Source organism: Gasterosteus aculeatus, chromosome 16, assembly GCF_964276395.1.
Source record: "Gasterosteus aculeatus chromosome 16, fGasAcu3.hap1.1, whole genome shotgun sequence".
In the NCBI taxonomy this organism is placed as follows: domain Eukaryota; kingdom Metazoa; phylum Chordata; class Actinopteri; order Perciformes; family Gasterosteidae; genus Gasterosteus; species Gasterosteus aculeatus.
In genome coordinates, this window is record NC_135704.1 from 5103220 (window position 1) to 5126263 (window position 23044).

General features: G+C 45.1%; 1 protein-coding gene, 2 long non-coding RNA genes and 2 other non-coding genes across 5 annotated transcripts; 3 read left to right on the top strand and 2 right to left on the bottom strand.

The window, feature by feature from the left end:
• Positions 1-2485: 2485 nt before the first annotated feature.
• Positions 2486-9144, bottom strand: LOC144388857 (uncharacterized). The gene is made up of 5 exons (XM_078091415.1): positions 8938-9144; positions 8144-8381; positions 7867-8057; positions 7298-7779; positions 2486-5148 (listed from the first exon to the last, which is right to left on the bottom strand). Exons 1-4 carry the CDS (start codon positions 9024-9026, stop codon positions 7698-7700), a joined length of 600 nt encoding a protein of 199 aa, XP_077947541.1. The 5' UTR covers positions 9027-9144; the 3' UTR covers positions 2486-5148; positions 7298-7697.
• LOC144388858 (uncharacterized) lies at positions 5115-8411 on the top strand. The gene is made up of 2 exons (XR_013453127.1): positions 5115-5252; positions 7889-8411. It is a non-coding gene; the product is annotated as an uncharacterized LOC144388858 (long non-coding RNA).
• On the top strand, positions 5261-5366 carry LOC120834541 (U6 spliceosomal RNA). Its single transcript, XR_005714458.1, has one exon. It is a non-coding gene; the product is annotated as a U6 spliceosomal RNA (small nuclear RNA).
• A 1145-nt stretch (positions 9145-10289) lies between the features above and the next one.
• Positions 10290-15569, top strand: LOC144388859 (uncharacterized). The gene is made up of 2 exons (XR_013453128.1): positions 10290-10682; positions 12831-15569. It is a non-coding gene; the product is annotated as an uncharacterized LOC144388859 (long non-coding RNA).
• LOC120834542 (U6 spliceosomal RNA) lies at positions 12613-12718 on the bottom strand. Its single transcript, XR_005714459.1, has one exon. It is a non-coding gene; the product is annotated as a U6 spliceosomal RNA (small nuclear RNA).
• Positions 15570-23044: the final 7475 nt, after the last annotated feature.

The following is a 23044-nucleotide window of genomic DNA, read 5'->3' on the forward strand; positions in this document are numbered from 1 at the left end:
CAGTGCACGAAGGCCGGGGGCAAGTCAGCTGCAGCTGCCAAATCCGGTGTGGCATCCAGAGGCCACAGCCTCCGTCGCGAGGTAGGAAATCAATTACTCGGCCTCATAGCTCTCTCCCTTGGTTGTACGTTGCAGACGACGTCAACATTACCATGTTCACGTTTGAGAACCACTTGAGAACAGAGTTAATGTGTTTTCTTCAGGGTAGCAGAACCCGGGTCCAGTATTTTCCAGAGTCTCTCATGGGTGCTGATCTTGGTTTAAACCAGTGGTGTAGTCTACGTGATAACAACACCGTTGTGACAGAACGTTCTTCATTCATAAATTCACCCCGTCTGAAGGCAGTATCAGTTGTCGACTTAAAAAAAAAAAAGACGTCCGTCACGCGTGCGGTCTACCGCGGGAGATGATCAGAACGAATGCTAATGCTAATTAGCATCCTAACTGACTCCAGTAAGGTATCGACCACCGATGTGCGGGATGCTTGTGACGGTTCCCTCCTTCTGACAGATGAGAGGCTCGTTGTTTTCTTCACTTCGACTCGTTATGCGCTGTTGTTGGTCACCCGACTATTTACCGGTCGACCCCCCCACACCCCATCAGCCGGCCGGTCCTGGGAGGGAGGGAGGGAGGGAGGGAGGTTGATCGCCAGTTGAAAAGTAGCTCGCGAGCCAGACAGGTGTGGGCACCCCTGGTCTAAAAGGTGATGTTGACTTTAATGGCTGCTTTGTGCAAAACATTAAGAACAGATGGTCAATGCTAAAATCATGCTGTAAATCATGCTAAATCAAGTTAGCTCATTAACACGCTAACCATAAGCTCTGGCTAACACTACATTACTTTCTGGGTTCACAGTCTACCTGCTAGTTATTCTTCACCATTGAATAACCATTTACAGCCTGAAGTTCATCTTTGTTTGTTTGTGGGGATCTAAGCGGTGATTAGTTAGTTAGTGTCTGTTGTTTCCACCGTGACCCTGACGCTGGAGCGCAGCGGGGGGCCTAACACAATGAGGCGCACTCAGGCGTCATCATCTGGAGGGTGTCTCAAGTCGCCAGGCTGCATCCTTGTAGCCTGCAGGATCTGCAGCCATCGCGGTAGACCAGGACCCTGTTCCTCGTACGTGGTTCAACTAAGTCGATGTCCGATTATCCAGCTCAAATTACCGAGAAGATTGAATCAGGCTATCTCGGTTCCTCGAAGGCGGATCGGCGCTCGAACCGTCTTGTTAGTTTGAACCAGATCATCAATCATCAGAATAATCGCGCGCGCGCGTCTTACGTCAGAAGGCGGAAGAGTCGATCGTCGAAACCAGGATTTTTAACGGTAACAAACAAACTTAAAGGAAGAGCGTCTTTTTTCTCCGGTGACGAGCAGGAAATGATCATGAACACATATGATGAGATAATATGTTAATTTGAACCATTTCTGTCGGATGAATTTAACGCATAATACATATTTTACGTTGTTCATTCTGTCCGTCCCAGGGAGGATCGTCCTTTGTCTCTCTAAAGGTTTCTTCCCTTTATTCTCCCCATCAAATACTTTTTCATTGTTTGGGGAGTTTTTCCTGTGTCGATGTGAGGGTTTCTGAGGATGTCACATGTGTACAGACTGTAAAGACACATGAGGCTAATTTGCAAAATTGTGCGATACAGAATAACATTTAACAGGCATGAAACTCACCTTTCGGCAAAATTCGCCGTTTTGAAACCAAAATAGGTGACCTACGTGAATCGTGTAGATTGGATGAGTTTTTTGGGGGGGGTATTCATATTCAGCGAACTGCGAACAGGGTGAGTGATGGTTTCAATCATTGTAATATTTTCGGGTCTAAGTCAAGTTACCAGGAGCTTTGTTGACATAGACTTAGCTAACGTTAGCTACAGCCTGATGAATAGAGGCGGGTGGGAAATGATTAGCTAACGCTAGCGTTCTTGAGGAGGTAGATTTTGAGGTGAGGGAACTGACGAGGCAGAAGGTAAAGTGCTCCACCGTTCTATCAATAAGCAGACCTGCCCACCTGATACGCATTCTGACTGCAAAGTACGCTGGTACGATTTGTCACTCTAAACTACGCATAAATGTGTCTAAAATGAATTTTAGACTAGTTGACCAGCGCCCATTATATGCAATGCACTATGATGCATGACGAGTATTTAATGACTTGTCCGCTATTAGTTGTTGTCAATCCCCCCCCCCTCGTCGGTACGCAAAACATGATCCCTGAGAGGGGTAATATCCTTCTCACCTTTTTCACCCTTGACCCGTTTTCCCGTTTTCTCAACTCTTTCAGAGGATGTAGATGAAAACAGGCCCAAAGAATCAATTTGATATGAATAGGATATATGTACTGTATCAGCTTATGTACCATATGTATGTGTAGATGACCATAGGAGTTTCATTATGTGTGTGAATGTGTTTGTGAGAATCATTATATATCCATTGTTCATAATCAGACATTTGATCAATTGAAGCAGTGAAATGTGGAACATTCAGAAGTTTATTAAGTGACAAATAAACCAACAGAACTTTACCAAGAGTAAAGAGAGCTGTGCTCCAGATGTGTGCTGCGATGCAGAAGATCTGTGGTTCGAGTCCCGCCGTCGGCAAGTTGCAAGCAAAGTGTGTTAAATGATGGCAGTTATGGAGATTTCCCTAATAGACGGGTGTGTATGGAATGAAAACATACAGGAGTTTATGAAATGAAAAAGCTTCCAAAACCAAGTGCAGAAAATACACTTTAATGGCTTAAATAACACACTAATAATAACACATGACAATAATAACACACTAATAATAACGCATGACAATAATAACACATGACAATAATAACACACTAATAGTAACCTGCTTAAACCACACTTGTAAATAAAACAACAAATAAAAACCCTCATTTCCCCCCGCTATGAGTCCTTTGGACCTCCTTCCTCCACTGCTCCACAGTCTTGCCCCCGACAGCAGCACAGTACGCTATACCGTGAAGCTGAGTGTGGCCAGTTTGTAATGTTTTGGGCTGAACACACTTGGAGCAGGTGTACTGCTGACGGGGATTTTTGGGTGGCAACACCTGACCTGCAGCAGCCGCTGCCTCGGCCGCCTTCCTCTTCCTCCAGACAGGGCTCCTACTTTCTCTGGGAAGTTGAGGAGGTGGACCGGCAGGACCAGGGAAGACACCCAGGGGCAGTGGAGGAAGGCCGCTGGACGAGGGTCCAGGTCTTTCCTCGTCTGGAGGAGCAGAAGGCCCTGGCTGCTCCCCATCTAGTGGAGGAGGAGGAGCAGGAGGAAGGCCACCAGATGAGGGTCATGGCAGCACAGGAGGTGTTCTTCCCCTTCGCTGCCTTAAAACATATTCAGTTACAGAATACATGCCCAAAAATGTAATGTAGAACGTATTCCGATACATTAACTAATCTGAGTATTGTATTCGGAATACTTGGGATTACTTCCACATTGAATTGCATTTTATATGAGTTTGCTATAACAGGAGCATGCATACATGCAACTAAAACCATGTGGAAGTATTTAAACATATAAAAGCTTCCACAGTAGTTTTACTAACAAGCACCTGAACTTGCAGATACATTTGTGTTTGTGGTCCCGAACTGCACACTGGAAAAATCTAACTGCAGTTTAAGCGAACACAAGCTCATTTTAGTTGAAGCACTACTACTGTAGAACGCCACACAGTGTGACCTCCCTGCAGAGAAGCCTTGGTGTGTAACTGGTGTGTGCTTTGTTAACCAGACGCAGACATGGAGAAGCCTTGATGCATGTCTCGTGACTATATGTCATCATTTTGGGATTGAGATGCAGACGTTGGACCTTGATGCAGAACTTGTGTATGTGTCATCTCCACTATATAATCCAGAGGCTGAGAGACCTCCGAGCAGAAACTTGACGCAGGACTTGAATGTGTTTCACCTCCCAACTGTTAAACAGAAGACTTTTAACAACTACTTAACAAATGTCCTGTTCAATGACTTTACACCGGTATCGAGTAATTTTTTATTTCATGAATCAGATTGTTTCGATTCGATTGAAAGCTTGTTCGGTGTTTGTGCAGAGCCAAATTATTTATTCTCAACTCACAATTAAAACTAATCTTGATTCGTTAGAGGTGAGATTTCATGTAGAAAGTCAAAATCCCTCATTAATTGTGACATGTTTTTAACTGTTTGGGGATCTCCATGTGCACTTTAAACGCATGTACCATGGATTCATTACTGTGAAACAATATAACAATGTTCAATAAGGTGACATTACTACGAATGAGTAGTAGTGGCTCATGTTTCATGCTGTACTTTGTATTTTCCTTCAGACCACGCCTCTCACTCCATGGAGGACGACACCTGCTGGACCTTTGTGGAGCTGCACCGGTGTTCTTGTTTTTATGAAAACAGGAAGCAGGAAGAGCAGAGTTTGTTCAGAGGAACACACAGAAGTGTGGTCTGGACGACGTGAGCAGATGTTCCTCTGCGTCTGTTCATCTGAGCCGTTGTTGTGGCGGAATATACAGAGAGACACGTTTTTCATAAAGAATCCCCCCAAAATCCATCACGTCTTCTCTCTGACCTCGGGTCTCCTCATGAGGTTGTGATCTCTTCTTCTTAGTCTCCGCAGCGAGTTAGTTTCACACCTTGTGGCTCTGAACAAATGTTTCTCATTGTTACCGATTCTCCAAGAAAAAGTGACGTCATCCAGCCGTCTTCAGAGCGCAAAGAGGATCTTCATGTGAAGTCGGGACAGCAGCAGCGTGAGGACTCTCCTCATACCGCCTCTTTCATGCTGCCCCCCCCCTCCGTCTAAGCTTCCTCCTTCGTCACTCTATACGCGTCTGCCTCCTTCGTCACTCTCTGTGCGCCCCCCTCCCCCCTTGCCTCTGCGTGTCCTCCCATGGCTCACTGGTGGTCAAAGGTCGTCTGGGAGGAATGTAGGCGGAGCTGTGAGGGGATTCTTTTGTCCTCTTTGTCTGCAGCTCACCAATCCTGTGACGTCAGCGCTGGCTGACTAGATTTCCCAGAACCCTCTCGCGCTCCTCAGCAGAGTAGACGGGACCTGAAGCGGGTCGGATCAGGTTCTGGAGCCGGTGGAATGGTCAGGGTTCACTGCACAGCAGCCAGACCTCTCAGCAGTTGTGTTTTGGACCTAGACAGAGACACGGAAACATGGTTTTAGACTCCCTAAAGTGGTGCCACCGTCACAGAGTGCTCGACCCCTTCAGAAGCTTTTAAGAACCCCTCAGAAACTAGGTGCTGTTGTGTTATTTCGATAGCACATATACTAAAATTGGAACGATACAGAGAAGATTAGCATGGCCCCTGCGCAAGGATGACACGCAAATTCGTGAAGCGTTCCTCATTTTCTTTAATTATCTGGAATCTTTATGCTATTATAGGATTGCTTTAGGATTTGCTCTGGTTATTATACAGACTTTTCCCACTTGGGGTGAAACGGCGCCACCACGGCCACTGTTGCTACTGCAGAAGCAGAGTGGCGTCTCCCTAGGAGTTCAAAGTCTTCATTAAACCTGTCTAACCTCAATGAAAATGTCTGTCTTCTGAAAAATAAACATGTCTGTCCTCCAAACTATAAACAGTCTGTCCTCATCCCTATATAATCTGAGAAGAAGGGAGGTACACTGAGAGTCTCTGTTCTCTTCACCAGACCTCATTGTTTTAGCAACTCCGTTTACCGGAATATGGAGGAGAAACCGGCCGAGTTCCACACAGAAACGTCCGGTAACAGAACCCAAAAGACTCCGAAGGCTCGTGTTGCTGTAAACGTTGTCCGGATGTAAGTTAGTTCAACGTGAGAGCCGTTGGTTCTTCAGTTGATCTTGTGTTGGCCGAATAAAAGATCATCTCCGTGTGGTTTAGAAAGGCTCTTCTATTTGATGTTAGTGATGATGTTTGGGCCAGTTAGCCAGCAGCGTTTGTTTAATTCAACGGTTTCTGAACAGAGTTCTGCTGCACACGTCACCATCAGGCTGATCAGAGAGAAGCAGTTGCTTCGTTTGCCCACGTGAGGGCGCCGTTGCCCACAGAGTGATCAGTCAGTTCTGTGACTGTAAACAATCCGTGTATTATTCAATTGATGAACCCAAAACCAAATACGATTTGTTTTTCTGTCATTCAATTGATAAACCAAGAACGAAAAACGGGCCACTGGACGATATTAATGTTGAAAGTTTGTGTTTTGAAGTTTTTGTGTCCCAAATGACTGTTTATTCCACTAATGTCTCAATCATATTGAAGCCCATTTCCGCCACAAAAACAGAAAAGGCGAAAAGCGTGGTTGAAGTAAAGCAGTAGTTATTGAGAGATCTGCTTATATACACTACAGAATATGTTTGATTGGGAGGAATAGTCAATACCTGAACGGAAAAGTGTAGCAAGGCCAAAGTCATAGTGTTCATACACGGGTGTGTACTTGTTGTTGCTGTTGAGTAATTATTAACAATGTTCAATATTTATGCCAAATAATATTCAATACCTCCACTGTTGTGAATAGTAGCATCCCAAAAATCATGTCATATGTCCATGCGCGTGTTCTTGTTGTACTACACCTTTTACTTTGTTTGAACATTTCTTTTGGCTATTTCTTTTGACTTTTTTTCAATATTTATGGCAAATAATGTTCAATAACGCCACTTATGGACTCTGGAATGTCAAAAGACATTTTCAAAAAAAGTTAAAAGGTGAATTACAACGAGAGCACGCGCATGGAGTCTGAATCTGTGCTAGACGGTCCAACAAACCTGCACGCTGTGAATACCGACGAGGCATTAATGTTCAATTTAAACATGAAGTTATGAATCTAAACTCTGCCCTCAAACAGACGTGACGTCACCAGTGAACACATCGGTCTCCGACAGCACATTCAGGCATGAAAACGCGTCAAGGGTGAAAAGGTGAGGAGGAGATTCCCCCTCTAGGGGGTTTCAACTGGTTTTGTCCCAGGGATCATTTTTTGGGTACCGACGAGGGGGGGATGGGAAACGGCCACAGAAACACGGAGAGACGAACTAATTAGCTCCAATACGCGTTTTAGACTGAGCTCCATTCACCGTATTAAACTAAAGTTAGTAATAATAACCATAAATCTTTGCTAAAAGTTACGTGTGTGACGTCACGGCCGCCGCTAGCATCGATCAGCAGCAGGTTTGTTGTGTGCGAACTCATTTTCATTCACTCACATTTAAATAGTATTAGTATCCCTGCTTACACTCATTATAAACAGCCATTACCATGCGCCGTAGTACTAAAAGAGAGCATAGTTGACGTGTTGTACTTACGTCTGCCGAGTATTGTTAGAATGAGACGGCAGTCCAGCGGTGATCCAACATGGCGGATCGAGAAGTCTAAATTGGAACAAATTGAGCATCTGATTGGACGCGCAAACCGTGGATCCTCTGATTGGTCGGCCGAGAATTGAAACAAGCTCTGAGGCCTCTCATTGGCTCCTGGGAATTGAAACAATTGGAACAGAGAAGAAGGGGCCTTCGAGAGCCTATGGTTCGTTCTTCTAAGTGAAAGCAGGTGAAATATCTGTGGTTCAAGTCCTGCCTCAGGCAAGGTAGAAGGGGAGGGGGTTATTGTGCTCCATGTGCGAGGTCATGCAGAAGGTCAGCAGGTCGAGTCCCACCTCAAACAAGGTATAATCTTAGTGTGTTAAATGATGGCCAGTTATGGAGATTAAATAGACATAGACAAACTATAAAAATTCTCCATCTGCGTCCCTGGAGCTGGTGACGGCCTCCGGAGGTACTTGACAAAACTGCACAAATCAAACATTCAACATGATTCTGATGGTCGGTGGTCGCCACAGCAATGTGACGATAAAAATAATAATGATCTTTTTCACCGGATCTTTTTGTTGTCAGTAGACTCGTAGAGGCTCTCCAGGGTTTCGGATTTGAAGTCCACGAAGCCAACAAGGGCCCGTCCCTGCTGACCGGGCTGGAGGGAATTCGCCCGCGCCTCCTCAAATGCCCTGTGGAACCTGACAGCCTCCACCAAGTCAGGATAGGCGGAGGAGTAGCGGGTGAAGGCGTCCTGTGAGGTTACAAAGTGAGATTACACAGTGAGGTTAAATGCCATCATTTCTCTAATTGTAACTGTCTCCAAGTATTGTGAATGACCTTGTTGGCCATCAGCGAGGACTGAGCCTGCGTCCTCTCGCGCTCCTTCTGGTGGGAGGCGACCAGATTGGCGCTGTAGCCCACGTCGTTCTCCAGGAGCCAGTGGAAGGTTCTGCCCTGGTAGCGGCCAAACTGCACCTCCCACCGGCTCAGGACCAGGGCGGCGTTGGCGGCGTCACCGCACTCGGAGACGACATGAGCCCAGGCCTCCGAGTCCACCTCGTCCGGCCTCTTTACCCTGTCATTAAAACCTTCCTATCAGAGGAAACCCTGTGTCTGTCTCTAAATATGCACATATTTTTTATGTTTGTTATTATTCCACATAAATGACAAATATCACAATTCTACTGGACTGTTGAATGACACATGAATAAAACACGTTGCTATACGTTGTAATAAAGTAACGTTTATGACTTGGTAACACCTGTTGTTGTCAACATGTGACGCATCCCCGATGCTATAAAGTCACGTAAACTCCGTCACCAATAAACCACCTAAATGTCCGCAGAAACACGGAGAGACGTGACCGTTAGCTCCCATACGCGATTTTAGACCGGGTTCCATTCGCCGTATTAAACTAAAGTTAGTTATAATAACCATAAATCTTGGCTAAGTTACGTGTGTGACGTCACGGCCGCCGCTAGCATCGATCGGCCGCAGGTTTGTTGTGTGCGAACTCATTTCCATTCACTCACATTTAAATAGTATTAGTATCCCTGCTTGCACTCATAATAAACACCCATTAACATGCGCTATAGTACTAAAAGAGAGCATAGTTGACATGTTGTACTTACGTCTGCCGAGTATTGCTAGAATGAAACGGCAGTCCAGCGGTGATCCAACATGGCGGATCGAGAAGTCTAAATTGGAACAAATTGAGCATCTGATTGGACGCGCAAACCGTGGATCCTCTGATTGGTCGGCCGAGAATTGAAACAAGCTCTGAGGCCTCTCATTGGCTCCTAGGAATTGAAACAATTGGGACAGAGAAGAAGGGGCTCCAGGTCCTCGAAAAGTGAAAGCAGGTGAAAGATCTGCGGTTCGAGTCCTGCCTCAGGCAAGGTAGAAGGGGAGGGGGTTATTGTGCTCCAGATGTGCGAGGTCATGCAGAAGGTCAGCAGGTAGATGCCTGCCTCAAACAAGGTGTAATCTAAGTGTGTTAAATGTTGGCCTGTTATGGAGATTTCCCTAATAGACAGGTATGTATGGAATGAAAAAGCTTCCAAAACCAAGTTTTTTTTTCTAGATTAGATTCAACTTTATTGTTACTGCACAGGGTACAAGTACTGAGGCAATGAAATGCAGTTTAACATCCAACCAGAAGTGCAAAATAGCAAAAGTGCAGAGTATGTGCATATGTAAAGTGTAATAAGTGAATAAATAGATATGAACAGTAAGAAATGGATATGCAATAACAGTGCAAATGTTCAGTGGCTGGAGGAAGGTGTGTAGCAGTCAAGCCAGGGTGGAGGGGGGAAGTACAGTCACTGAGGGAGGTGTGTGTGGGGGTGGGGGGCAGAGTTCAGAGTTCAGGGGGGGCAGAGTTCAGGAGAATGACAGCCGCAGGGATGAAGCTGTTCCTGAACCTGCTAGTCCGGGAACGGAGCACCCTGTAGCACCTCCCAGAGGGGAGGAGGGCAAACAGTCTGTGGCTAGGGTGAGAGCTGTCCTTTTCGATGCTGCTTCCCCTCCGCAGACATCTCTTGCTCTGGACAGCCTCAATGGTGGGGAGTGAGGAACCGGTGATGCGTTGGGCAGGTTTCATCACCCTCTGCAGTGATTTACGGTCCGAGACAGAGCAGCTGCCATACCATACTGAGATGCAGTTTGTACGGATGCTCTCTATGGTACAGCGGTAAAAATTCTCTAGAATCTGAGGAGACAGATGGGCCTTCTTCAGTCTCCTCAGGAAGAAGAGACCCTGGAGTGCAGAAAATAGACTTTAATGACTTAAATAACAAATAACAACAAACTATAACAGATAATAACAGACTATAACAACTGTAAATAAAACAACCCTCATTTCCCCCTGCTATGAGTCCTTTGGACCTCCACTGCTCCATAGTCTTGCCCCCGACAGCAGCACAGTAGGCTAAACTGTAGAGCCGATTGTGGCCAGTTTCCAATTTCTTGGGCCGGGCTCCATAACTGGCCATCATATAACACACTAAGATTATACCTTGTTTGAGGTGGGACTCGACCTGCTGACCTTCTGCATGACCTCGCACATGGAGCACAATAACCCCCTCCCCTTCTACCTTGCCTGAGGCAGGACTTGAACCACAGATATTTCACCTGCTTTCACTTAGAAGAACGAACCATAGGCTCTCGAAGGCCCCTTCTTCTCTGTTCCAATTGTTTCAATTCCCAGGAGCCAATGAGAGGCCTCAGAGCTTGTTTCAATTCTCGGCCGACCAATCAGAGGATCCACGGTTTGCGCGTCCAATCAGATGCTCAATTTGTTCCAATTTAGACTTCTCGATCCGCCATGTTGGATCACCGCTGGACTGCCGTCTCATTCTAACAATACTCGGCAGACGTAAGTACAACACGTCAACTATGTTCTCTTTTAGTACTACGGCGCATGGTAATGGGTGTTTATTATGAGTGAACGCAGGGATACTAATACTATTTAAATGTGAGTGAATGAAAATGAGTTCGCACACAACAAACCTGCTGCCGATCGATGCTAGCGGCGGCCGTGACGTCACACGTAACTTTTAGCAAAGATGTATGGTTATTATTACTAACTTTAGTTTAATACGGTGAATGGAGCTCAGTCTAAAACGCGTATTGGAGCTAATTGGTTCGTCTCTCCGTGTTTCTGTGGCCGTTTCCCATCCCCCCCTCGTCGGTACCCAAAAAATGATCCCTGGGACAAAACCAGTTGAAACCCCCTAGAGGGGGAATCTCCTCCTCACCTTTTCACCCTTGACGCGTTTTCATGCCTGAATGTGCTGTCGGAGACCGATGTGTTCACTGGTGACGTCACGTCTGTTTGAGGGCAGAGTTTAGATTCATAACTTCATGTTTAAATTGAACATTAATGCCTCGTCGGTATTCACAGCGTGCAGGTTTGTTGTACCGTCTAGCACAGATTCAGACTCCATGCGCGTGCTCTCGTTGTACTTCACCTTTTAACTTTGTTTGAAAATGTCTTTTGACATTCCAGAGTCCATAAGTGGCGTTATTGAACATTATTTGCCATAAATATTGAAAAAAAAGTCAAAAGAAATAGTCAAAAGAAATGTTCAAACAAAGTAAAAGGTGTAGTACAACAAGAACACGCGCATGGGCATATGACATGATTTTTGGGATGCTACTATTCACAACAGTGGAGGTATTGAATATTATTTGGCATAAATATTGAACATTGTTAATAATTACTCAACAGCAACAACAAGTACACACCCGTGTATGAACACCATGACTTTGGCCTTGCTACACTTTTCCGTTCAGGTATTGACTATTCCTCCCAATCAAACATATTCTGTAGTGTATATAAGCAGATCTCTCAATAACTACTGCTTTACTTCAACCACGCTTTTCGCCTTTTCTGTTTTTGTGGCGGAAATGGGCTTCAATATGATTGAGACATTAGTGGAATAAACAGTCATTTGGGACACAAAAACTTCAAAACACAAACTTTCAACATTAATATCGTCCAGTGGCCCGTTTTTCGTTCTTGGTTTATCAATTGAATGACAGAAAAACAAATCGTATTTGGTTTTGGGTTCATCAATTGAATAATACACGGATTGTTTACAGTCACAGAACTGACTGATCACTCTGTGGGCAACGGCGCCCTCACGTGGGCAAACGAAGCAACTGCTTCTCTCTGATCAGCCTGATGGTGACGTGTGCAGCAGAACTCTGTTCAGAAACCGTTGAATTAAACAAACGCTGCTGGCTAACTGGCCCAAACATCATCACTAACATCAAATAGAAGAGCCTTTCTAAACCACACGGAGATGATCTTTTATTCGGCCAACACAAGATCAACTGAAGAACCAACGGCTCTCACGTTGAACTAACTTACATCCGGACAACGTTTACAGCAACACGAGCCTTCGGAGTCTTTTGGGTTCTGTTACCGGACGTTTCTGTGTGGAACTCGGCCGGTTTCTCCTCCATATTCCGGTAAACGGAGTTGCTAAAACAATGAGGTCTGGTGAAGAGAACAGAGACTCTCAGTGTACCTCCCTTCTTCTCAGATTATATAGGGATGAGGACAGACTGTTTATAGTTTGGAGGACAGACATGTTTATTTTTCAGAAGACAGACATTTTCATTGAGGTTAGACAGGTTTAATGAAGACTTTGAACTCCTAGGGAGACGCCACTCTGCTTCTGCAGTAGCAACAGTGGCCGTGGTGGCGCCGTTTCACCCCAAGTGGGAAAAGTCTGTATAATAACCAGAGCAAATCCTAAAGCAATCCTATAATAGCATAAAGATTCCAGATAATTAAAGAAAATGAGGAACGCTTCACGAATTTGCGTGTCATCCTTGCGCAGGGGCCATGCTAATCTTCTCTGTATCGTTCCAATTTTAGTATATGTGCTATCGAAATAACACAACAGCACCTAGTTTCTGAGGGGTTCTTAAAAGCTTCTGAAGGGGTCGAGCACTCTGTGACGGTGGCACCACTTTAGGGAGTCTAAAACCATGTTTCCGTGTCTCTGTCTAGGTCCAAAACACAACTGCTGAGAGGTCTGGCTGCTGTGCAGTGAACCCTGACCATTCCACCGGCTCCAGAACCTGATCCGACCCGCTTCAGGTCCCGTCTACTCTGCTGAGGAGCGCGAGAGGGTTCTGGGAAATCTAGTCAGCCAGCGCTGACGTCACAGGATTGGTGAGCTGCAGACAAAGAGGACAAAAGAATCCCCTCACAGCTCCGCCTACATTCCTCCCAGACGACCTTTGACCACCAGTGAGCCATGGGAGGACACGCAGAGGCAAGGGGGGAGGGGGGCGCACAGAGAGTGACGAAGGAGGCAGACGCGTATAGAGTGACGAAGGAGGAAGCTTAGACGGAGGGGGGGGGCAGCATGAAAGAGGCGGTATGAGGAGAGTCCTCACGCTGCTGCTGTCCCGACTTCACATGAAGATCCTCTTTGCGCTCTGAAGACGGCTGGATGACGTCACTTTTTCTTGGAGAATCGGTAACAATGAGAAACATTTGTTCAGAGCCACAAGGTGTGAAACTAACTCGCTGCGGAGACTAAGAAGAAGAGATCACAACCTCATGAGGAGACCCGAGGTCAGAGAGAAGACGTGATGGATTTTTGGGGGATTCTTTATGAAAAACGTGTCTCTCTGTATATTCCGCCACAACAACGGCTCAGATGAACAGACGCAGAGGAACATCTGCTCACGTCGTCCAGACCACACTTCTGTGTGTTCCTCTGAACAAACTCTGCTCTTCCTGCTTCCTGTTTTCATAAAAACAAGAACACCGGTGCAGCTTCACAAAGGTCCAGCAGGTGTCGTCCTCCATGGAGTGAGAGGCGCCGTGGTCTGAAGGAAAATACAAAGTACAGCATGAAACATGAGCCACTACTACTCATTCGTAGTAATGTCACCTTATTGAACATTGTTATATTGTTTCACAGTAATGAATCCATGGTACATGCGTTTAAAGTGCACATGGAGATCCCCAAACAGTTAAAAACATGTCACAATTAATGAGGGATTTTGACTTTCTACATGAAATCTCACCTCTAACGAATCAAGATTAGTTTTAATTGTGAGTTGAGAATAAATAATTTGGCTCTGCACAAACACTGAACAAGCTCTCAATCGAATTGAAACAAGCATCAATAAAATAAAAAATAAAAAAAACATTACAAACTGGCCACACTCGGCTTTACGGTATAGCCTACTGTGCTGCTGTCGGGGGCAAGACTGTGGAGCAGTGGAGGGAGGAGGTCCAAAGGACTCATAGCGGGGGGGAAATGAGGGTTTTTATTTGTTGTTTTATTTACAAGTGTGGTTTAAGCAGGTTACTATTAGTGTGTTATTATTGTCATGCGTTATTATTAGTGTGGTATTTAAGCCATTAAAGTGTATTTTCTGCACTTGGTTTTGGAAGCTTTTTCATTTCATACACTCCTGTATGTTTTCATTCCATACACACCCGTCTATTAGGGAAATCTCCATAACTGCCATCATTTAACACACTTTGCTTGCAACTTGCCGATGGCGGGACTCGAACCTCAGATCTTCTGCATCACAGCCCACATCTGGAGCACAGCTAGCCCGTCCTCCCCTCACCTACTATTTTTGCAACCTGATCACAGAGAAGAACGAACCAGCAGACGGAGAACTTGTCGCCATCTTTCCCGCTCCAGCATTCTTCCACTTGGAGGAGCAGCCCCAGTGGAGCAAGTCGGCCACTCTTCCCCGTGTGGGGTCCGCGGCTGAGCCGCACAGTCAAGCGGTGTCACGCAGACTCCGCCAGAAGGGCTGTCGGCTACCCAGAACCAGGCCGCGGAAAATGAGGACCAGCTCGGGGTTCTGGAGGGCAATCGGTCGGAAACTCCGGCCAGCGCCTCCAGAGAGCACTTCTGCCTGACGGAGTCCGCATCCGTCCCGGGGACGTTGAATAAAATGAGGGGCGGCGGCAGACACTCTGTGCATGCCTTCGCAGAACTCTCTAAAAGCCCCTCGACTCAGCCTCCCCGAGCCTGGTTCGTATCACTGGAGGGCAAACCCGCAGCTGAGATCCGGTACGCAGTGTCAGAGCAGCAGAGGCGGCGAAGGCCGGTTGAGAGTCGGGAGACCAGCTTAGACTCCGGCGTGGATATGAGCGAACTGAACCAGGCGCCTGGCCGCAGGGCCGTGACTCTGGAGCGCAATGCCACTTTTCTCAAAAGCAGTAAACGTGCACCTTCATAGTAAAACACCTCCAACATCTGAGTTTGTATACACAGGATAGATTCTGACACAATACTAATTTATCTTTTAATTGCTTCATGTTCTATATCGATGTTGTGGTGCCAATCCAAGTTGTGGGTAGAAGGCTAATTCATACCAGCGGATTGGCGACGGTTGGTAAAGCTGTACAAAAGTCCAAAGCATGTGAATTAAGCAGTTTTCTTCTAGCAGACTTTAATGCCTCAAACATAGTTTAAGAAAGAAATGAAATACTTTTGGATATCATGTCATACTGTTACGTTAGTTGCCACAACTGATGCCTCCGAAGGGAAAAACAGCCACACGATTGAGATTAATGAGGTCAAACACCTTCATAACGAGCACTGCGGAATTTTAACCGGCCGTTGGGATTAACGGACAGTTCACAAGGCTAACTGAACACGACTGAATGTCTCTTGTTTAACTGTCACCTGATTACGTGTTCTCATGTTTATTTTTGAATTAAAGTGAATAATTTAATATTTTAATAATAAATAAATAAATAACTCATGACCGTGGTATTTTTTGCATTTCAATATATACACTATATATATTATATACGTATAACTATTTTCTATGAATCCGGTTTTAAGGAATTATAGTCTATATACTGTATAAAGTTACTGTTAGATAATAATAATCTCTTCAATCTGAATTACAGTCACTTCTGGTTTCCGACATTAGTTTTGACTTTTCAATCAAATGTACCGCTATATTATTATATATATATATATTTTTATTTTGGGTGGAAATGTAATTTAAACGTTGAACTGAAAATATCCTCCAACCTTTCTAGAGGCCTTTACTTAACAGAAACCCACATATGCTTTAGCAGTAAATAATAATCAGCATGAATGATGCGTCTGCTTTCTACCAGCTCACTATGTGTGATAACAGAAACTATTTTCACAATACATACACAAAGCTTGATTCTTGCAGAATTGCTGAAATATGTAAACATCATTTTCCAGCTAAGAGGAGGAAAGGTCAGCACCACTGAGGGCACATGTGAATAGTTGATGTATTAGCAGCACCATGTGGCCATTTCTTGAGCACTTTAGTGGTTTTCTGATAACTCCAGAAACACAAGGTCTAACATAGAACTGGATTGAAAAGATAGCTTCTGTCATTTAAAGTGGTTAAAATTGTATAGCATTATTCAAATGATACTGGTGGCTTGTATTTTTGGGGTTGCACTTTATCTACATCACCACAATGTATTACAAGTTTCCATAAATGCTTGATTCATTACCGTACAAATGATTCGTTACCTTATTCAATATTTGCTCTTTTTCATACACTTGCATGGTGGCCACAGCAGGTTGTTAGCCGTGTACATCAGTCCAGTAACCTTTACTAGTGTAAATCACTTCAGTTAAATCTCAAAACTCACAAAAACAATTTAACATCCCACAAATCACATGCAAAATTAAACGTGCCATTCAAAATAATATAGTTAATTCTCCAAAAATAAAGTGTTCAAATGACCCACATACAAACACTATGATGTCAATAGATATTTCTGAGAACCAATTGAAGGGACGTAAGACAAACATAATTGTCTTAATTGTTTGTTTAATAAAATGTCGTTGGACTAAAGATGATCTGTATGAAGCACATGCAGTCATGGTCACATCAACCTGTTGAGGGAACCAGAGAGAGAGTTTGCCCCCCGGTCTTCCCCTCAGTGCATGTTTATGTATCTGCTACCTCCACGTTCCCATAAAAAAACCCACTATTATGCATAGCTGATTTGAAACGTTATTTGTGATTCTAATGAAATAGGAATAAAGATGAAGATCTCGCTCGTACATGAGCTCATAGCGCGTCATTGGACTGATAGCAGCTACAGACCAAAACGATTCCCTTTGTTACAATGACATTTAACAAACTATATCATCTTATGGAAGAGCTCATACAAAAAATGTCAGCAGTCCAAACCAACAGCTTGCACATCACATATATTTCATTTGAAAAACGTTTGGGCTGATTTGATAAGCAATAGATAAGCAATCTAGATTATTATAGTTATAATTAATCATATATTATCATAGACTGACTTCGACTACAAGCAGATCATTGACAAACATCCCTCCTCACTGTCTCTGCAAACCCCACATACCCTCACTTGTACCCGCCCCCATGGGTAGCTAGGATGATTGACAGGTTCCACAGCTTCACATGTCATGAGACCCCCTGAACTCGGTAAATTAAAAAACAATTACTAGTATCCAACAACTTCTTCCCGTAAACACATTAACGCTTATAAAATAACAGGTTAACATTAAATATGTTACTAGTTATAATATCTGTATTATCTAATTATTGCATGGACCTGCAGCAGAGCTCAATTAATATATCCATATATAATGATATAAAGAACATGTTCAGACATTGTGACTGAGGATGCATTCCTATGTTCAGAAATGGTTGGATAAAACCTTAGAACACACAGACACAAAATGGACGTGCAGGATTCCATGGTTGCTGTGGTCCTTCCGATGATTCTATGGAATCCTCATTTGAACATAAACAACCACTCAAGCAGTCACAAAAAGTGTTTCCTCAAGTTCAGCTCAACGATTTCTTGCTAACAGCCTTTTTTACTGCGGACTTCTTCCTTCATTACAAGAACTAAAGAGTCACAGAGACTGACCAGAGCGACTAAAGTAACTTTCATCATGGAAAATGTGAGATTTGAACCCTTTGAATGTCAACAATGTTTTCTGTGTTTTACCGTTGAGACCTTCAGACCCCTAGAAGTGACGTGATAATCAGCTCTGCTATGAACACCCCCCCCCACCTTTAATTAGACGACTGGTCTCAGCTGACAGCTGTACTGTACCTGCTTGATATTATAACTATTTAGTCAAAACCAAAGACCACAAATGTCTTCAGCAAGTTTCTCCAGGAGGTTTAAATGCAGACAGTCTTTTCACTTGATCACATGTTCCTTAATTCATGTTATTAATAGTTAAGTGTCGGTCCGCTAACACTGAGGCACATACAACCTGTCCACACGGCGTACTTGTGTGAGGAACAGGTGTTCACAGCGGCCCTGCAGCTCAGGCCCCTACAAACTTCATCTGGTCTCTGTGAACTCTCTCGATGGTTGAATGTACTGATAGAAGCTCTACGCGTGTGGAAATACACGCCGTGTTTTAGGGGAAATATCAGTTGGTTTTCACAGTGAATTGAGAAATGAAACGTTCTGCTTTGACCGTACTTGTAAAGCTTCCTTCTAACACAAGTCTATGTTGTTGCAGTGTGACGTTCCCGTTCTCCTGACCGACAACCAGACAGGAAGGAGAACCTCTGCTCGCCAGGCAGAGAGCGCGTCGAGGCCCTCAGCCTGGAGACAGTGTTCATGCTGCAGGGACAAGCAGGTGAGACTTGTTCTTTCAAACTGTTCACAATGTAATCCTCAGGACCCGGAGTGAGTCAGTGTACAAACAAGCAAAGAGATTGCATATTAAAAATCCTTCAAAATGGACAGAATCTGTGAAGGCTCTCTGCAGTGCATGTGATGCAGAGGTTTCTCTGTGACAGTGTGTTGTTCAGTGTGAAGTTCACTCACACCCTTTGATGTGTTGCTGACCAGGGGCCGACTCTAAAGAGAAAGCGCCGGCCCTCTGCTGCTCCCGGAGACCTTCACCAGAAGAGGAAGCGCACCTCCGGAGCCCGTCCCCTCCCTGACCATCCAGAGGTGCTGGACTGTGTCCCCGCTGTGCAGCCCTCCCCAGCTGGTGACCATTCAGGGTCTTTGGTGGAGAAGCCTAGAGCCACCATCCCACCTGCTGACCTGCCCCGAGTCTCCTGTGTGGCCCCCAGCCTCCAGCCCTCCACTGCTCCACTGCACGACGGGCCTCTGAAGATATTCAACCTCCCAGTGGAAGAATACCAGCAGCTGTACCACGAGGTTGTTGATGAAATGCTGAGGTGCGTTGTGTCAACAATCGCTCACATAATTAGCACATTCTTCCAATCACAACTAAATGTATCGCTCAATATTCCCTCACAGCAACATTTGAACCACGTGTGACGTTGTGATTAAACTCGTTGTTTTTACCTCTCAGGTTCAAGAGCGGCCGTCTGCGTCCTTACACTCTGAGCCTGGGGCGCGTCATCAAGCAGAAGCTGTGGCAGAGACTGGACCGTCCCCTGTTCACCGAAACAGTCAACGGAGACGGACTGGTGCACGTGGATGTCTCCTACGGGGTTGGAGTCTTCCCTCCCCTCCACCAGGTGGACATTTTGGGGGAGCCAAAGCCAGGGACACCACAGAAGAGCTGAAAACTCAAAAGTAGCAATCTGCAGTTGCTGCCTCCAACTGCAGGTTGCCGGCAGCTGCTACCAAACCCCCACCTTATGTAGGCTCAACCCCTAAACTGCTGTTACCACCTCCACCAGCAGATATTGGCAGACAGCTGGAAGCAAACCTTCACCTTGATCCTCTGCCAGTGACCTGCAGTTGTTGCCTCCAACTGCAGGTTGCTGGCAGCCAGCTGCAACCAAACCTCCACCTACATCCTCTGCCAGTGACCTGTTGATGCCGCCTCCAACTGCAGGTTGCTGGCAGACAGCTTCAACCAAACCTCCACCTACGTCCTACGACCACAGTTGCACCACCTGCAGTCTCTGCCAGCCTACAACTAAAATCCTCTGCCAGCATGCTGCGGTTTTTGCCTCGAACTGCAGTCTGCTTGCAGACAACTGCAACTTAATTCCATCTTAACAGCCTCTGCCACAAACCTGCAGTTGCACCCTCCACTTGCAGATTGGGGTTGAGGGGCTACAACCAAACCTCCACCGCCAGCTGTAGCTAAATATCCAGCCTCTGCCACTAATCTGCTGTTACATTCTCCACCAGCAGATATTGGCAGACAGCTGCAACTGAACCTGAACCTTCTGCCTCTGCCAGCACCTGCAGTGTCTGCCTAAAACGGTTGGTTGTTGGCAGTCAGCTGCAACCAAATCTCCACCTAAATAGCCTCTGTCACTGACCTGCTTTGCTGCCTCCAGCTGTAGCTGCCTCCAGCATGGCCTACGCCAGTTACCTCTGTATGCCGCCTCCACCTGAACATACTGATGAACCCTAACTCTACCTCCCAAACCTCCACGCATCTGCCGCAACCTGCAGTTACCGCCTCTAACTGTAGTATGCTGGAAGACATTTGTATAAAGATGCCTTTGAAGCCTCAACGTAAAGCCTTTGTCAGATCCTGTAGGTGCCGCCTCCACCTGCAGGGTATGGCAGGCAGATGCCGTGAAATCCTCCACCTTTAGCCTGCCAATGTGCAGTTGCCTACTCCACCTGTAGACTTTTGTAGAAAGCTGCAGCAGAACCTCCATCTAAAACCACTGCCAGTTACCTATGGATTTTGCCTCCACCTGAAGATCCTGGTGATAATCTACCTTTCAAACCTCCACCTTCAGGCCCCTGCCACAAGCTGCTGATGTTTCATCCATGTGTCCAACCTCATCAAGATGCAACCAAAGCTTCACCTAAATTGCTTCTACCACAAACCTGCCATTCACCGTCTCCACCAGTAGATTGTGGCAAGCGGCTGAAACCGAACCTCCACCTAGAGCCACCTACAGTTACTTGTCGGCACCTAAACGTCCACCTTCCTGCCTCTGGCAAAACCTGCTGCTCACCACCACCGGCAGTTTGTGCAGAGTGCTGCCTTTCAAATCTTCAACTACAGCCTCTGCCAGAATCTACATTTGTTCCCTCCACCTGCAGATTCTGGCACCTGCCGTTCCTCCACCTACGACCTCTAAATTGTCTTCATCCACAACTCCCATTGAGCCAGAATTCAACGTGCTCCAGCGGCTGCATCCTTTGCCATGCTACATCTGAAGCCTCTCCCAGCTGCAACCGAACCTCCTCCTAAATAGCTTCTGCCAGCAACCCACAGTTGCGCCCTCTACCTGTAGATTGCACAGCTTCTGCTTACCTGTGGAAGCCTCCACCTGAAGATCCTTGAAGATCACTAGAGCATCAACCTCCACATACAACCATCACCGTGCACCTACAACTCTGACTGAACTATCTGCCAGCCAACTGTACGTCCTCCGATACAACATTAACTAAAGAGAGCTCAGCTTTCTCCTGCTGGTTTGAACTCAATTAGTGACATCAGGCTGATGCGTAGCAGAGTGATCATCCTGTAGAAGTCATTTAGTTAAAAAAGGATGTTTTATATTTGAGTCTTATAAAATACCTGGAGTAAACTCTTGATGAAATGAAAGACCTAAAATGTTAGAAAGTCTGTTTACTTTATGAATTTAAACATTCCTTCAATTGGCATTGGTTTCATAATTTGAGGGTGTTTTGTTGATGCCCGGTGACTTAAGACATTTTTTTGTGGTTTTCTCCAGTTGTTGTTGGACTCCACACGTCCCGATGTACCAGGAGCTGATCGAGAGCCGGGATCATTCCTTCTACCACAAGAGCCATGTTCCAGAGATGCTTATTCCTCCTCCACCTTCACCACCAACTCCTGCTCCTTGTCTTAACTTTTGCACTGTTGTTTAATAAATTCCATCATTGCTTTTGATCATTAGTTTTATTTAAATCTGAATTAATTGACAGAAAACTGATACTTTAATGTTCAAGATCCAATTGAGTAATTATGAATGACATTTTTTCATCCATTTTCTGTTTGTTGGTGTATCTTCCACAAAACACGATACCAAAAGCAAGCAGTAGTTTCAATTTGCATATTAAAACATTTCGGATAACAAACAAAACAGAATAGTCTGATGCAAAATAATATAATTGAGAAGTTTCATGGTTATTATTTTTAATTTCATACTTTTTAGAATTCTATTGTCTTGTATTTATTAAGATTTAGCACAACTTCAGAGCTCCCTCTGAAATAGATGTTTTATCAAACATCCGAAGGTTTTGAATTATTTTTTATATAGCCTAAATGAACACATTTCAATTTTACCTCAGAGGGCATCACAATCTGCACAACAGTATTTTTCCTCCTTTCTCACCTCTTGGTCATCGAAGTCCACTTAGACAGTGTAGGATATTAGAAATAAACTGACGACCCGGTTCATAAAATTACTAAAATGCATATAGTGTACACCACAATACAGCCATGAGTCTGAAACTGTGTAATCAATAAAGTATTGACAATGTTGTAAAACCACTGTAATTCTGCAGCTGTAATAGAATAACACCAATGTACAGCTATGATTGTATTTAATGTAATGTAATCAACTGGAATGCATGCATGTAATACTTGCACAACAACTGATATTGACTGAGGCTCATTCGAAATCCGAGTTACATTGAACTCACCAGAAGACCACTCCCAGAGGTGTGGACACTGACTTTCACACCTTTACGCATTGGCATAAATACCTGTAGGCAACCATTGTTCTCGAGTTCGCTGGTGGAGGCAACAAACAGGCACTAGGTATGGTCAATGGGCCCTGTGGCCTGTTGGTTGCAGAGACCAGCGGCTCCTCAGCTGAGATGTTCTTTTTACCACAACACCCTTTCTTTTATTGAATACAATGATGATGATTTTACAATGATTTTAACCTTTCGATCAACGATGCCCAGACACACCGTCTGAACTGACGCGTGACGGCTCAGATGCTTCTCTAATGGTCGAGATTACTCTGGCTAAAGATAGGTCAAAGGGCCGGCTCTCATTGTTGAAGTACTTAATGCAGCAGGGCCGAGATCCTCCTTGTGGCACTGGTCCTCAATGGCAAGTCTGTGATGATCGTCAGTGAATCTGTGACGATCTTCAGTGAATCTGTGGCAACTCCGTGGCAGGCGTCACAACATTGAGCTGAGGAGCCGACTGAGCGGAGCCACATCATTCGAGTACGGATGTTGTTTGTACGACAGGTCAGTTGCCATAAATCAGTTTTATGATTATGGTTGAGGCACCTGAGCCACACGTTCTCTTACAGCAGGGGTGTCAAACTACTTTTAGGTTAGGGCCAGACCTTTGA